General features: G+C 45.3%; 1 protein-coding gene and 1 non-coding gene across 3 annotated transcripts; both read left to right on the forward strand.

Annotated features, from left to right (window-relative positions):
- The first annotated feature begins 581 nt into the window (after positions 1-581).
- Positions 582-654, forward strand: TRNAA-AGC (transfer RNA alanine (anticodon AGC)). The gene has a single exon. It is a non-coding gene; the product is annotated as a tRNA-Ala (tRNA).
- Positions 655-5,376: 4,722 nt separating this feature from the next.
- Positions 5,377-12,354, forward strand: LOC142560019 (carbohydrate sulfotransferase 11-like). Of its 2 annotated transcripts, none has more exons than XM_075671764.1 (2): positions 5,377-6,965; positions 9,932-12,354. In XM_075671764.1, the coding sequence occupies exons 1-2, from the start codon at positions 6,873-6,875 to the stop codon at positions 10,931-10,933; spliced, it is 1,095 nt and encodes a 364-aa protein (XP_075527879.1). In that variant the 5' UTR covers positions 5,377-6,872; the 3' UTR covers positions 10,934-12,354. The 2 variants fall into 2 exon arrangements, with proteins under 2 accessions (XP_075527879.1, XP_075527880.1); XM_075671765.1 differs by having other exon boundaries at positions 5,377-5,891.
- Positions 12,355-15,405: the final 3,051 nt, after the last annotated feature.

The raw sequence follows: 15,405 nt of genomic DNA on the forward strand, positions 1-15,405 counted from the left end.
CAGCATTAATGCATCTGTTTGACGTCGCGAATTCTGCTGTTGTTTTCATTAGAGTACAACGCAGTACATCCTACCATTAAGGCCCAAACCGACTACGTTAATATCCATGACGTCCCAGCAAGTTGCTGCGGGAGCTTCCAAGGGACGTCGCCACTTGTTCGTTTTTACATCTTTTCTGGCGCACTAGGGCTCTTACGGTGAGAGAGGCTTTTCTGGTATTGTAAAAGGGTAATTTGCTAGTGCAGCTCATATTTTGTTTTCTCTATAGCGTCCATTTAAGGAATTCTGCCATCTCGAGTGATCGAACCAATATATCTACCAAGAGCATAAACAGAACATAATAGTTCATACTAAACATGGAGGAAACTGGTCATCCGCTGTATCAATTAAAATTCCCTATGGAAGAGAGAATGGTGGTAACGCGACTGCAGTCAAGGGCCTCGTTTACACGCCGCTGATGGCACCACGCCAGGTGCGAGTTGCTCGTCAGAAAACCGGTCGCGCTGCTCCACTTTGTTCGAATACGAGTGCTCCAAGGTAACTAACCATAAGGACTCTTCGAGTAGAAGAGGACAGCGTCCGGGGGTGTAGCTCAGATGGTAGAGCGCTCGCTTAGCATGCGAGAGGTACTGGGATCGATACCCAGCACCTCCACGACAATTTTTTTTTGCGCTCTTTTGCAAATTGCCGTCATGCCAGAGTCCCCGTTGCTACAGTTTTATCGAATAAAAATGTGCTGTGTACGCATGATTGTGTAGAGGTCTGGGCGAATTACACCAGCTTGAATTTCGGCATGCGAATCAGTATATTGATGATATTCATAGTACTAAATGGCAGCTACAGGCTTTAGACACAGATAAACGCAAAGGTGCACTAGTGTGTGCGCGCCTGAACAATTATTAGAAAAAGGAACACCGAATAAAAACAATTTATTTTTTATTCTGTATCAGTTCTTGTTGCCGGTAGTCTGGAATAAGTCCCTTGTTCAAATCAGGAAACAGGAGCCATGGAATTATGCAGCTGGCATACTGTATTGTCTCAGCATCCCCTAGATTTCGTTCACCGTTATAAGATGTAAAGCGAAGATTTCCTTGCGTATTATTTATTTGCCTAGCTTACATCGCCTAGCACTCTATTTTAGTTCCTGTGCTTTGTCTCACTTAATATTCTGCATTTGAGGCCTTGATTACTTAAAAGGCCAAATATTTTCAACTCCGTACAGGGAGAAGTGCTCACTGTAGTTGTGCTTTTGGCTCCATTTGCGCATTGTTCTCAAGCTGCTCTTTCTTTGACCAACTTTCGGACTTCCTGCAGACTGAAACGACGAGTCTAAACGTGTTTACTAGTTTTGTAACGGGATCATTGTTTGGTCTATTACAAGAAATTCGTCCTGACTGGGTTATTATCTGGTTTTAGTGATCCAGGTATACGGTTTCAAATACAAGGCTGCACATGATTTCCAAAAAAATGTCTACATGGGATGCCTCTCATAGCTGTCAGTTGCGCTTAGATTAAACTTATTCTCGAACAGGAAGGCATTTAGTACGATATCAGAAAGGTGAACCTTTCTGATAGACGAAACACTTAGACAAAACACTCACTGATGTTTAATTCAGAAAAAAAAATTAAAAGCAAACAAAGTTTCACAAGCTCCATTGCTCCTCCATATATCAGCGCCCACATACAGGAAAGGAGGAGGTCTTATATAACCTACTTAACACTAAAGCGACGCTTAGTCATAAAAAAGAGAGAGAGAGAGAGAGAGCAATACTTAGTTTCAGAGACGCGAAGAGGTCAGCCTGAGCTATAACTAACTATGGCCTGCTACTCGGCACAGAGGAAAAGAGACGGGAAAGAAAAGTAGTAGTAGTAGCAGCTGTAACAGTAGTGGGGGTGGTGGTGGTGGTAGTAGCAGTATTAGTAGTTAATAATAGTAGGTATAATAATAGTAGTAGTGTAGTAGTAGTGATGATGATGAGGATGAGGATGATTCTTATGTACTCCTTAGAACCGACGACAGCACAAGAACATCAATTTTCAAGTCTGTTCTCATTAGAGACTCCTATGTTACGAGCGTAAGTACTAATTAAAGAGCTCCTCTCTCTCTCACTTTCTTGCGGCTCTGCATTCATATGAAATCATATTTATGATGGATAATTTTTACGTAATCATTTCATAGTACATATTGAAAATAAAATAAATGAATACTGGTAGGCGCAGTTTCTAGACGGGACAAGAGAAAGACACCGACGCACAGCACAAGCATTTGTCCTGTGCGTCGGCGTCTTTCTACTGTCCCGTCTTGAAACTGCGGTCACCAGTATTCATTTATTAGCATGAACCAATTAGCCGAGCAACAAGATTTGCTAACCATATTAAAAAGGTTTGAAGGCCTGTACGTACAATGTACAGCCTCCCAAAAATTAATGTCATATTCTCACGCGAGCGAACAGCGCACGGCGCGCCAGCGGCCTTGTAGAGACAAGGCCACTCCTAAAGTGAACAGGGCAGCAGTTGACACTCAAACTGGAAATCGCCTTGCACGTATGCGCATACTGTCACCGATCTCCCCACCCTTCGCCGCTACAAAGCCGCTGACACAGCGCACGGTCGACGCTTGCACGATACTCCTTTGCGATGCTGTACAAGTTACATCAGGATGATATACGAGCACACTACGTTGCGGCATCTCTGAACCCATGTATCAAGACAAGAGGCTTGTAAAAGGGGCAAAAGCTGCCCTCATAACCCTGTAGACCTTTAGTCGAGCCAATGTGGATTTTAGCCCTGACCGCTTCTTTCAAAGAGAAAATAATATTGCTTGAATGATTGATTAATTGATTAAAACATAGTCCTAAAACGAGTGAAACACCTTACTTTTGGTTAATTATAGTGGAACATTGCACAACTTGAACATCACCAAAGAATTTGCACGAAATCTAATTTTATGCAGATATGGCTAGATATTCGTTTAGATGCCGCCTTCCCACTCAAATGACATGTTTTCATACGTGGACAAAATATGGGGTCGTGACAGCCGAGCGTCTAAGATGCGATGCATAATTTGCACATATTTCGGGGTCGAGCCTATGTTACGCAGATGTGAGCAGTCTCAAAGCGCCGTCGCAGCTGTCGGCACGTCAAAACGCAGGTAAAGCGTTTTAGACAGTTTCACTTGCCACTTTCTTTCATCGTATTCAAATGTTACGTTCACGACACCTCGCAAAAAAGCGAACCGTTTGCAAAATTCAAGGAAAAATAAAACTACATGTGTTAACGTTTTCACTCAGTCGCTTCGCTGGAGCCTTAGCATCGTCCTTTATCCGTTCTTTTTCCTGCTGTCAGAAGATAGTAATGCGAGGCTTTCACGAAGCAGAACTAGTGTCATGCATTTCGTTATGCTTGACGAAATGTTGGCCACACATCCTTCACTGTCTCAGATGCGGGGCTCTTTCTGCAAAGACTCAATGGCTATGTTGTTGGGCGGCTGAGCACGAGGTCGCGGGATCGAATCCCGGCCACGACAGCTGCATTCGGTGGGGTCGAAATGCGAAAATACCCGTGTACTTAGATTTAAGTGCACGTTAAAGAACGCCATGTGGTCTAAATTTCCGGACTCCTCCACTACGGCGTGCCTCATAATAAGAAATTGGTTTTGACACGTAAAGCCCCATAATTTAATTTTTTTTCTTGCTCTGTGTTTCTAAGTATCGTTGCTTACTGTCTTCTTGGAGGGTATCGTCAACTGATATTTATGGCTTTAAAAAAAGTAACCAAGAAAGAAGCACGACGATCACGTGTACAGGCTAACGTCGATTTGTCTCTGGGTGATGTGGTAGTTGCTTCACGCCCTAAAATTTGCGCCTTCAAGCATGAAAGTATTGTTCGTAACATAAAAGTTTATGTGCGCATGCAATCATAACATGTGTGTAGTTTTCGCTGAAGTACAACAGCGAATGACCTACGAACGTGGCCGCTACGTCCATTTCTTTTCTTAGTTATCTTTTCCAGTCGCATAGACAGGAAACCGAAAAGTTTATAGTTGTAGTCGACACAGTAGCTGAAGGAGATATGCTTGAAGTTTTACGAGAATTTCTTGCGAAGTATACATTCATTAAAAGCACACAGTTTGTACATTTACTTATGGGTCACCCGGCACAGCCTTGATCGTTCAATACATCTCGACAGTCCTACAGAAGTGCACCTACAGTGAAATACATTGCTAGAATCAGACGAGACCTTTCTCTCTCAGTGATGAATATTACCGCAGGAGGGCAATTTACTCAAGACATGGGAGCCGTCGCATCATTTCGACTGATATAGAAAAAATCTTTATACAAGAAGTTTCTGGACTGTGCAGCCACCGCTGCACTTCCACGAATGCTATCCTTGACGTCACAAATTTCAAGGAGGCAGACAACTACTGCATTCGTAAAAGCATCTCACGCAGTGACGCTCCCCCGAGACACATAGCGAACATAAATAAATGTACATAAAGGGGCCGCACGAAAGGGTTGCAGCTTTATTATTTCCGCTATCTCTGTTGCTCTTAGAACCCAATTTCATCTCACTATCAAGCCATTGAGGAACTGGGTTAGAGGTGCAACGCCTTCCACGTACAGTTCCGATCGAACAGCTGCGAGCGAATCTACCCCAGTGACGAACTTTTATGCACCGTCGCTTATGACCACGAGGTCACGACATCGCTATACGAGAAGACGGGCTTGGACTCGCGCGCCTTCCTCCAGAGTGGTAGGTGTAAATCAAACGCCTTGCTAAGAGATTCACCTATACACTGCGCACGCCGGCTGCTTTAGGATTGCAACGGAAGCGCCGCTTCTTTCGTTCCCAAAGAGGGGTCTTTTACCGTCGGACAACCAAGAGGTTGTCTCGCTCGCACGGCGGAGCGCACGAAAACTACCCAGAAAATGAGAACGTAGCCGAACAGAGAGGCAATTGCAAAGAGGCGTGATTTCCGCAGAATCGGCAGACACACGAGACGCGAGCGGGGAGAAGAAAAATATATACAGACGTACGGTAAACCAGCACGCAGCACGACGCCGGGTTCTTTGAGAAGAGGACCGCGTCTCGGCGTGCTCGACGGCTCTTTATTGAAGAGCGGCAGGAGGTCCTTTCGGGTGAAAAAAATAAAGAAACCTCTCAGACTTGGGTGCGAAGGGCGTGGGAGCGCGAAGAGAACTAAGAAAACAAAAGTGGCTCGGCCAGAAAGCATCAGTCTCCGACAGGCAAGAGGGAAGGAGAGGGAATACGCGCGCGCGCGCGCGCGTGTGTGAGTATTCCTAGACGTAACGAGGAGATGTTTTGCCACCATTTTCTTTCCTCGTTTATTATTTTTTCTTCACGAGAGACTGCACATGCTGGAGATCAGCGGCAGCAGCCGCGGCCGCCGCAGCAGCTGTAGGCATAGCGCGAGCTATAACGGAGTTGCACGCCCCGTGGTCATTTGTGCCGCATCTCGAGGGAACCCTGCGGAGACGACGTCACTTGATCCTAGGACACGATCCGAGTGAGACGTCCTCAAACAGTTAGTTTGTCTCTCGACAGCAGAGCAGCAGCAAAAGAGTCCACCCCGCATCCGACAGACTGATGGAGACCCGGGTTGCCAGCTCACACGCGGATTGAAGAAACAGGGCCGAAGATATGACTGCCCGACCTCCCGTCCAGCGAATGCACAGGACGATTCTACGAAGAACAGCATCGCAAGACGCTTTGTGACGACTACGCCAGTCACGTAGTGTTTACCAGAGAACAGAGCAAGAACTACAGCGGATCACATGACCGTGTGGGCCGACCTCGTAGACGACGCCAAAGCGTGGCTGCCGGGCTGAACCATGTTTATCGTGGGTCCCTTTGTGTGGCTCGAGAGCAGTGTAAGCCGGATCGCAATATTACGGGTGTGACAAAGAAGTACACGTAGGATGTATCGCATTGATGGCTGAGTGGTGAGCTGTACGATGGAAGAGAAACTAGGAAATTCCCGACTCCAGGACAAAGAACCAATCAGGGAAGTCAGTCGGCTGTTAAAGTGCGCAAATCCTATCGTGGATCATTTCTTGCATCCCCTCTCGACTATGCATGCCTAAGTGGTCCAGGACAACGGACACAAGAGATGAAAGAGTGATATTAAGATTGTGTTAACAACGGGGTGTCCATTTTTTTCACCGCCGGACAGCATCTAATCATTGATACTTTTCAGAGCCGACTGACAGCAAGGGCAGTATGCAAGGTGTATTATGATAATTCTTGCGTGTTGCCTTCTAATAACGTTAATTTCCGAACATTTGAGATGTCAGCAGATCTAAGGATGGGCTTATGACTGATATCGGGTGGAACGTAGAAACAAAGCAAAAAATGAAAAACAGTCACCCGAGTGATATGAAAGTCACTTAAAAGGTAAATTAAGATTTCGTGTTAATGTGGTGCTGTGACTCTTGCGTTAATGCGATGCTATGGCTCTTGACAACTGGAATGAAGCTTCTGCTATGATTCCGCAGAAGAGATCTGACGCAAGGTGTAAGCTCTGAAAACTGCAGACCATGGAGTGATATTTCTTACGACGTGAACTGAGGAGCGGACCGTATCCTGCGGAGACGTCCTGCCCAACAGGCAACTTCCTCCGTGGATTAAATTATTCACAAGTTTACACCAGTGACATAAGCCACGACAGTGTTGCTAATGTGATCACAGGGTGTTCATGCAGATAAGCTCGCGGTGAGCATTTTCGTGCGTGCGCAGCATACTGGCGATCCCTTATTGAAATTATGAATAGTGCAGAAGACCTGAACGCGATGCGGCTTCGAGTACACTTGCGAGACCATCTCTGAGATGTGAAGTGAACTTTTTGTTGAAAGATGAGCGGACAGTCACCGAGCTGTGAGCGATTGACGTTCACGTGCTTGTGTGTTTGCGGATGTCTTTTCGTCTTCACGACCGTGTTTGTGCAGGTAGGAATAACCAACCCACACTGTTTTATAATCTTTGCTTCACTTTCTATGGGTTATTACTCGCTCTCCCGCACGTGAATGCAGCCATGATTGCGACCAGCTTCCCACGTTTCTGTAGGTCGTTTCTGTGTCTCTGTACAGTAAAGGAACAGGAAACCTCCTCAATCTGTTTAGCCTACGGTGGTTATTTTACAAATACCAAATCTCAGTTCATGAATTCAAACGGGACGCTTCACCGCGAGATATCGTCAACATGAGCCCATGTGTAGTCACCCAGCAAAAAAAAAAAAAAAAAAACGCGTGAGCGTGTCGACGTTCACGAGGGTTGCAATGGGGGCTTGTTGGTAATGCATCTTCAAGGGGTGTATGGTGGCGCGATTAAAAGACGGGACAAAAGAAGACACACAGTGAAACACGTCTCTGAGTCAGAAAATAACGCGTTGCTCACGGTGCTACCAACCTGGTCGAACCTTCCAAAATACACATGCAGCTTGATCCATTCAGGGGCATAAACTGAAGTTGCCATTTCTGCATTACCGACTGTTTTACAGACAGATGTGAGAGGTGACACGGTTCAACTGCCAAGTCTTAATTTGTTCAGTGGGGAACCATGCAAATATAATTGCGTTGCTTTGTGCTTGGTACCTATTTCAGTTTTGTTTGAACGAGCCTACAAATCTCACCCGAGGTAGCTAATAGTGTTAATGTAAATTTAGATGTTCTTAACCCGCACATCACTGTTTCTAACTGCAATTGGAACATTTATCATCAGGCCAAGAAAATTCGTCGCGGGATCGAATCCCGGCCACGGCGGCCGCATTTCGATGGGGGCGAAATGCGAAAACACCCGTGTGCTTAGATTTAGGTGCACGTTAAAGAACCCCAGGTGGTCAAAATTTCCGGAGTCCTCCACTATGGCGTGCCTCATAATCAGAAAGTGGTTTTGGCACGTAAAAACCCCAAATATTATTATTATTAAGAAAATTCAGCCTATAAGGAGTTAAGACCTTCACAAAGTACAAAAAGTACATGTACAGTTAGTTGACGCACGAGTTGATTTACCATAAACGTGAAATTGGGATGTCATGAGTGCCGTCACACTAAAATGATGACTGTCACTCGATCGAATATATTTACCGCATTCGGTAAAGTAAAAAAGAAAAGAAAGGAAACAGATAAGTAGGCGCTTATATATAGCAGGCTCAATATTGCCGCGTTGTAGTGACAGTGAAGAACACAATAGCAAAAGAATGAACAACCCTTCCCCTACCGGAAAATGGGTGTAAGCGAAGCTTGTCCTGCGTGCACCTGACCTTTGTCGCAGTTAAGTAAGGTAATGGTGGCGGATTGCTTTGGCCTCCAACTCCCTCCGCTCGGGATCTTCCTCTCGTTGTTGTCGGATTGCCTGGGCTCGGGTCGCTCTAACGGCTGGATCGGCGCGCCGACGGCGAGCCCTTTCATGGGCGAGTTCTCGCCGCTGCTCGTCGAAGTTTGCCAGCTCCACGGGGGAACGCACAGTGCATGGCCATATCATCCGCTTTCCGCGAATGAACTGAACAAAAACGAAGCCGGTGCAGCGCACGCGAATTTCCTTTCCTGCCATTTCCCTCCCTGGCTGAAGCGAAACGGCTCTGATTGCTTGCGCGCGTATCGTGAGCGCGCGCATATGCAGCTGGAATCATTGCTGGACTCACGCTCCGGCGTCGCGGTGCAGCTGTCAACTCATTAAACCGCCCTTTCCTGCAAGCTGCTTTGTCCTGGGAGGAACTGAATTGTTTTTTTTCTGCGTGACCACAACGCCACCTAATCTTGTTAGCCAATACAAGCTTCGCTGGAAAAAAATTGTGAATCATGAAACTAACTTTTTATTGGGAGAACCTGTGCCTACAAAAGCAAGAGACACTCAAATCACAACAATATCGGCAAGCACAGTCGGTGATAGTCGAAATCCGATCTGCAGGTCAGGCGCGTCGGCCTTTATACACGACTCGCGGAAGGTTCCAGCGTAAACGTTGGTGCTCACAAACCTTTTTGAAAGTACGACACTAGTCGCGTCGCACACGCAATCTGTTTACACAAGGTTCAGCAAGAACGTAAAGAACAACAGAATCAACGATAGCATTCAAGTCAGTTGCCAGTCATGCAGGTACGTCTTGCGCTGAACAATAACATTAGGTGGCTAGCGGCTGAAATGGCTCCCCGGGAAAAACGAGACCTGAATATGAAGCCTATAAGTTAAGCATTCGAAGACTCAGAGACATGTTCAATATTTGGTGCCATAGTCGAAGAAGGAAAATATAGGAAAGATGTCATACGGTAAAATTCATCTTGAAATCATAGCGCCGATAATGACCAAACAGGACAAAGCAATTTGAACCACCAATGATCATTTCAGCTACATTTTTTCATGTACTACTTGCAGAAGAAAAGGCGGAATAGCTAAAGAAATCCTGAATAGGAAAGGGAAGTAGAGAAAGTAAACGTGCATATTTACACGGGCTACGGTTATTAAGGAATGGATGAATCAGTTATCCCAAAACTTTTGCACATAGGTTGTCGATGCAGTCATGGCCAGTGTCGTGTTCTTCTTTTCCTTTGTCCTTGTCTGTTTTTCGCTGTTAATTTCCGAAACATGAATCACCACTAACTCGCCCAAGCTTCTCTTCGAGTATAGTTTGTCGATGGCCTCTCCAGAAAATTTTAATTGTTGAATGAATAAAAATAAGGGCATAATAAGATCGAAGGTTTGCAAAACTGCAGTTCAGGAACATTCGTTTAGCTTACAGTCCAAACCATGTAGCTACCTGCTTTTGTACACTTCACTATAAAGTTCTTGAATATATTGTAATAGGGCACAGTAAGTAAGTACGGGGTGGTATGTGAGTTAGCATGCTTGTTAAGATAAGTTCACGTCCAAAACTGCGTGACCAACGCCCTCATTGCACTTATGCTATTTCTATTGACAGCTCCCAAGATTTCGTACCTCCATCCGATGGGTCTACGATTCTCGATCTAGAGCAAGTCAGCCACTGGTCTCTGACAATACACTTAAGGAGTACAGAACTGTTAAAGCCACAAGCACACAAGGGCCAAGTCATGAAGTTCAAGATCTCACGGAACGCGTGCGCAGATTCTGTCAACATTATACCGAACAGCAGAACAAGAGGCTAGAGAAAATGAACGAGACGACAGCGGGCGCGTTGAAGTTCGTTTACAAAACCTACAAGCACCTGCTCTACGCGGTAAATCCGAGCAACAACCGCAGCGTGCTGTACTGCTCGATTCCCAAGGTTGCCAACACGAGCCTAAAGACTCTCCTGTTAAGCCTGAACGAGAGCCATAGGGGCAAATACACCGATTCAACCATGCATTACTACGTCTACTCAGCCATGGGCCTTCCGTTCATGTTATACAGGAACGATGTCACCGTTAGCGATCTGGCTAACGCATTCAAGGTCATGTTCGTCCGCCACCCTTTTGAGCGTCTCGTATCCTTCTTCGAAGACAAGACGAGGCGTACTGTGCCAACGGGAAAGTACTTCTACTACAAGTACTGGAACGACGCCATGGTTCGCTTCAGAGGGGCCGAGAACGTGGACACGCAGAAAGACCTGATCACGTTCGAAGAATTCGTCGATCTTCTTCTGAGCATCCACCCGTCCAAGTACGACTTGCACTGGCAGCTGTACAGTGATCGTTGCGAGCCGTGCCTCGTTCCTTACGATTTCGTGGGTACTTTGGAAGACGTGCCAGTAATGTACAGTGCGCTTGGAGTGACAAATCGTTCTCAGTTGTGGGTGAACAAGGGACCTAGTGACACTAGGAATGTAGCCCTATCATACTTTTCTCGACTGCCTAGGTCAAAAGTGGCGGCGCTGTACGGTATCTACGCTGTAGACTTCATGATGTTTGGTTATAGCGCGGAAGAGTACCTCAACAAGGTCATCGGCCCCACGGATGCATTCTAACAAGATAAATACGCACGCGGTTTAACGCAGCGATCTCGCAGTGGTCAGTCTGTTGTGTGGACAATGCGCTGTGTCCGTATGATAGAGTTGCATGGCATTTTTCTACCTGATAAGTAAATCAACGGTACGAATGACAACGCAGCTTCATTACAGTGAAAGGACGAAGAACGCACATATAACATACCCTATGTTTGCACCTTAGAGTATTCGAAGATCGTACTATATGTGTGCTGAAGCTATGAACAATATGTTTGCTGTGAATTTTATTGCCCAGGGTAGACAATGAAGAGGGATATCTCAACACATCCAATTCATGCGTCCGCTGCCCAGTGCCTTGCTACAATAGTACGACATGGTTTGTTTGTAGAAGCTCATACAATACCGTCATTCTGTAGTTTTCATCCCCATGAATCGCATTAAAGGCGCTATGTTATCAACTACTTTGCACTGCGATGAGAAGCAACACGGCCAACCTTAAACGCAAGCGCTTCGGTTCTGAAAGGAAGATGCTTCTAGACAGCACGAGAAGAAAATGGTTTTCATTAACGTGAAGAACAGTTAGTTTTCGTGAAAGGACCGCGGACAGCACTCAAGTAAATATTGCGCATTCTACTAACATTTCTGCGATAAACTCGACTTATCAACCCATGGTGACCTATTGATGACACGGAAAGAAACGCTCAGTTGCCGGCCAGCTGGCCAACCATTCCTGGAGTAACATCACCACCATCACCGCAACCCTCACTATCCATATGAACTTCCAATCCTCCTGGACTTCAGTCTGCTTGCTTACAGCAGGCGATATTACCTCAGCGTGGCGAGGAAAATCGCGGACGTTATACTGGCGCTCGCTGTGTGGACCGCGGGTGTGGTGCACCTTCTGAAACTACCACCGCAGATTCCGTGGGTATTCTCTGCAAGCCAAAAAAGTAGACCAACAGGACCTAAGACCGCTCGTGTGCCTCCTATTGGGAGCAAGAAGAGCGTTTTGAGGACAAATGTGCGTGTGCTTTTGAAAATGTCACGCTACATGGAAGTGGTATTGTGGGTGCCGCCTCATATGTACAGTGTGAACTGATTAAAACGCTGTTAATAAACGTCCTGCTTCTCGTCAAAAAGGGGATAGGTTGCCAAGAGATTACTTAAAAACCTTGAATAGAGGAACCGTGGGAATTCCCGCTCTAACAGCCCCCTATATTTAGCTAGCAAGAAACGATGTTTGCGTCACAACGTAGATTGTTAAATTGATTGTGAAATTGATGAATTGATTGTGAAATTGACCTTTAGGTCAGGAACATAATGAATGTCTTACAGCAAGCAAAGTAAGAGACGGATAAACAGTACGTGAGAATTAGGCTAGGTTTAACTGGCATTGCTAAGTGAATAGAGTAGAAACAACACACTTCTGCTAACTCTAACTTTCCCCCACGGGGTTATGCGCAGCATGTCACCTAAAGAGAAGCATACCTAAGTGCTGCCTAGTCAACTGAGTTATGAACGCACGGCATAATTAGAGCGATCACGACAATCATAGCCATGGAAAAAATGAACTTCGCGTGGCCTGAACACGTTGGAGATTAGGACAGTTTCGTGGTTATGTAACAGTGAAAGCGAATGTTATGCATTGTTGAGGAAAGCAATTCTACACAAGCCGTGGTAATATGCATATCGATAATGAGGGAAAGATCGTGCGTTCGACTGGTAGAAGGATCATTCGCATAAGTAAAGGTTGTAAACCACAAGATAACTGACCAATTAAGCTCCAGTGGCTACGTTTGTCGCACTGTGCAGGAATTTAGTTTTTATCAGTCTACATACTTTGTCAGCAGCCATCTATATCGTACAGAAATACATTTCACATCGTTTTCTATTTTCTTGCTAGAGTGGCTTAGCTTGCCCCCTTAGAAACGGGGCCGCTAGGCAGTTATCATATGCACGGTCCTTTTGGAACTCAAACATGACGTTGTGAAAGTACAACAGTCTATTCGACCATTAATGAGCATAAATAAATGTATATAAAAAGATGTCGAATGTTAAAGGTGTTGATCACTGTCATTCGAATCACAAACATTTAGTTTGTGTTCGAAACATGCAGTCTTCGAGCGCTTATAATAACTGTATCAATGACACGTCTTGCCACCATTCTACCGGGGCAACTTCACGCAGTGCCTTTATGGAGCAGGGAAACAAACCGTTAATGTTTCAAAACAAACCATAAGAGCTGTTTCATGAATTCAGTAGTAAAGGATCAACACTGGTCGAAAACAAGCAATGTCAGAGGCTCCAGACAACTTTCCCACAAACGAGACTTGCCTCGCCGGGGAAACAATGACAAAAATTTACGAAGACAAGTTTACTTGCCGACACGTGGATTTCAGCCTGTCACATCTCTCGCTCGGACACTACGGGTGGTGTTCAAATCCACGCCCCACTGATGGTTGGCTCTGAGTAACAGAAACAGATAACGAAGGCTTCGCTTTCGGTAACTACATTCGCTGGAAGCGATTAGGCAGCGGTAGACACGTCATAGACGCCATGTTTTAGACATCACAAATTGTTAACTTCAGGCCTCCCTCTTTCTGTGAACCTCTGTCTTGTACAACCGGAAACAAGGAGGTTAAGCAGGAATCAATTCAGATCTAAAATCAATTTTAGCTTACGCTTGTTCTTCAGTGAGGTGGGTATAGCATTGCGTTCACGATCAAAGAAAACATGATTAGTTATTCCTAAACATGGTATCGTATTAGGGCCAGGTATGACACTGACTGTACAGAAAACTTTTATCAAGTTTTACCCATAAGCGATAGTGAAACCCCCAAATTTATCCAAGCCTCAAAATATAGAAGAAGTGACTTACGTGGCCTTGTTTCACAGCATCCCTGCTAGGTGAAAATTAACGAGCATGCCATGTCAAAGAAAACCAATCCCACGGGCGCCAGGCATAAAGCTGTTTACGTGCTGCTTGAAATACTGCAGACTGATTGACGAGATGTCATAAGCAGCTGCCTCACGTGCTAATGAAATGTCGCGTACTCAGTTTCATAGGGTCCGGAAGCTCAGTTTAAATTTAGCAGCCGTCAGCATGCAGCTGTGTCAACTCGAAAGGCTATCACCGACGGCGTTTATGCAATTCAATACAAAAATAAATCAGGGAGGCAGTTAACGCTTGATGTTAAACACTTGAGCGTCGTTCCTGTCGGTGAAGGCAGTTCACTGTAATCACACAAGTGTGGCTCCTGTCGGCGAGGCATCAAATTGTTATTGTAAAAGACCGATAAACATCGCTGCACTGTCAGCTACACAAGGTAGCCTTCTAAGTCATCGTTAGGTTTTCACGGGCTTTCAACCGTCTAACGGAGCTTCTCGAGATATCTAAAGTGACAGTGTGCCGGCCACTCATGATCATGTTGAACCAGGCTTGTCAACCTGAAAAGTTTGTCATAAAATGGAGAAAACAAAAGAACAAAACGAAACACATGTAGTTCAACAAAGTGCTTATTTTTTAAAGTTGGTGCGTACTCTGGAAATTAAAGAATACAGTGCCTACGGACGGGACAAGCAGTAAACGACACATACGAACGCTGCACCCATATGTGTCATCTGCCTTTTGTCTCGTCTATAGGTGCTGTCTTCTGTAACTAAAAACACAAAGGTAATAGAAGGACCTCCGGGAAATGTTTTTCTAAAACCGTCTGAGAGTGTTTTCTTTCTTTCTTTTTTGCGCATGCCGTTTTCGCGTATTCACATAAGGTATTATATAATTGTGATAGCCAGTGTTGACTTTAGGATGAAAACGATTTGAGCACGATCATAACAGATATGACATAAGCTGGAAGCCGCTGAAGCACAAAATGTGGAGACATGGAACACTTGTATCTTGATTTCAACTCGATGAACAAGGAGTATTTGGAGAAGTAAGAGACTTGAAAGGCTAATCACCCCACATGTTGTAGCACGTAGCCACAGTCACTAATTACGCACAAAATGCCGTCAAGGCACCGAAGGCACATTTGGACGCATGTGCTAATAGCGTGGATTTGACTGCCATTGCCCGAAACTAATCGAAGGTGCCTTGGAAACACCTACATCCCGCAAAATCTTTATTTAGATTGATAATGACGATGCTCAAACATGTGTCGTTGGCCTTACATACGCGAATGTTATAACGTAGTTCTTTGATTGATGAACAACAAGGTGAACTTTACTGAAGCTCAGCCGTTCAATCCCACAGCTTCTCACGAGACAGAAATGATGAGAGCACTCATTTCTCCTGGTTCTTGCGCACATGCCACTTCCGGCATTTGTGCTGCAGGATATTGGCTTAGCTCAAGGAAGGGTGAGCAACGTATATCAAGTACAGGGAACCTAACTACATCAGGTTCCGGTCGGATATCCCGTGTTGAAATGAAAAGTGGGATTAATGGCGGTGAATTAATGGCGGCTGAAAAAGAAAGGAAACACGAGAAGCTTTC

This window comes from Dermacentor variabilis, chromosome 10 (assembly GCF_050947875.1).
Source record: "Dermacentor variabilis isolate Ectoservices chromosome 10, ASM5094787v1, whole genome shotgun sequence".
Classification (NCBI taxonomy): Eukaryota; Metazoa; Arthropoda; class Arachnida; order Ixodida; family Ixodidae; genus Dermacentor; species Dermacentor variabilis.

Excerpts from the sequence above, each read along its gene's own strand:
- LOC142560019 (XM_075671764.1), top strand. The coding sequence starts at position 6,873 with ATGAGCGGACAGTCACCGAGCTGTGAGCGATTGACGTTCACGTGCTTG. Across the intron at positions 6,966-9,931 it reads TCACGACCGTGTTTGTGCAG|CTCCCAAGATTTCGTACCTC; the intron begins GTAGGAATAACC and ends TTCTATTGACAG.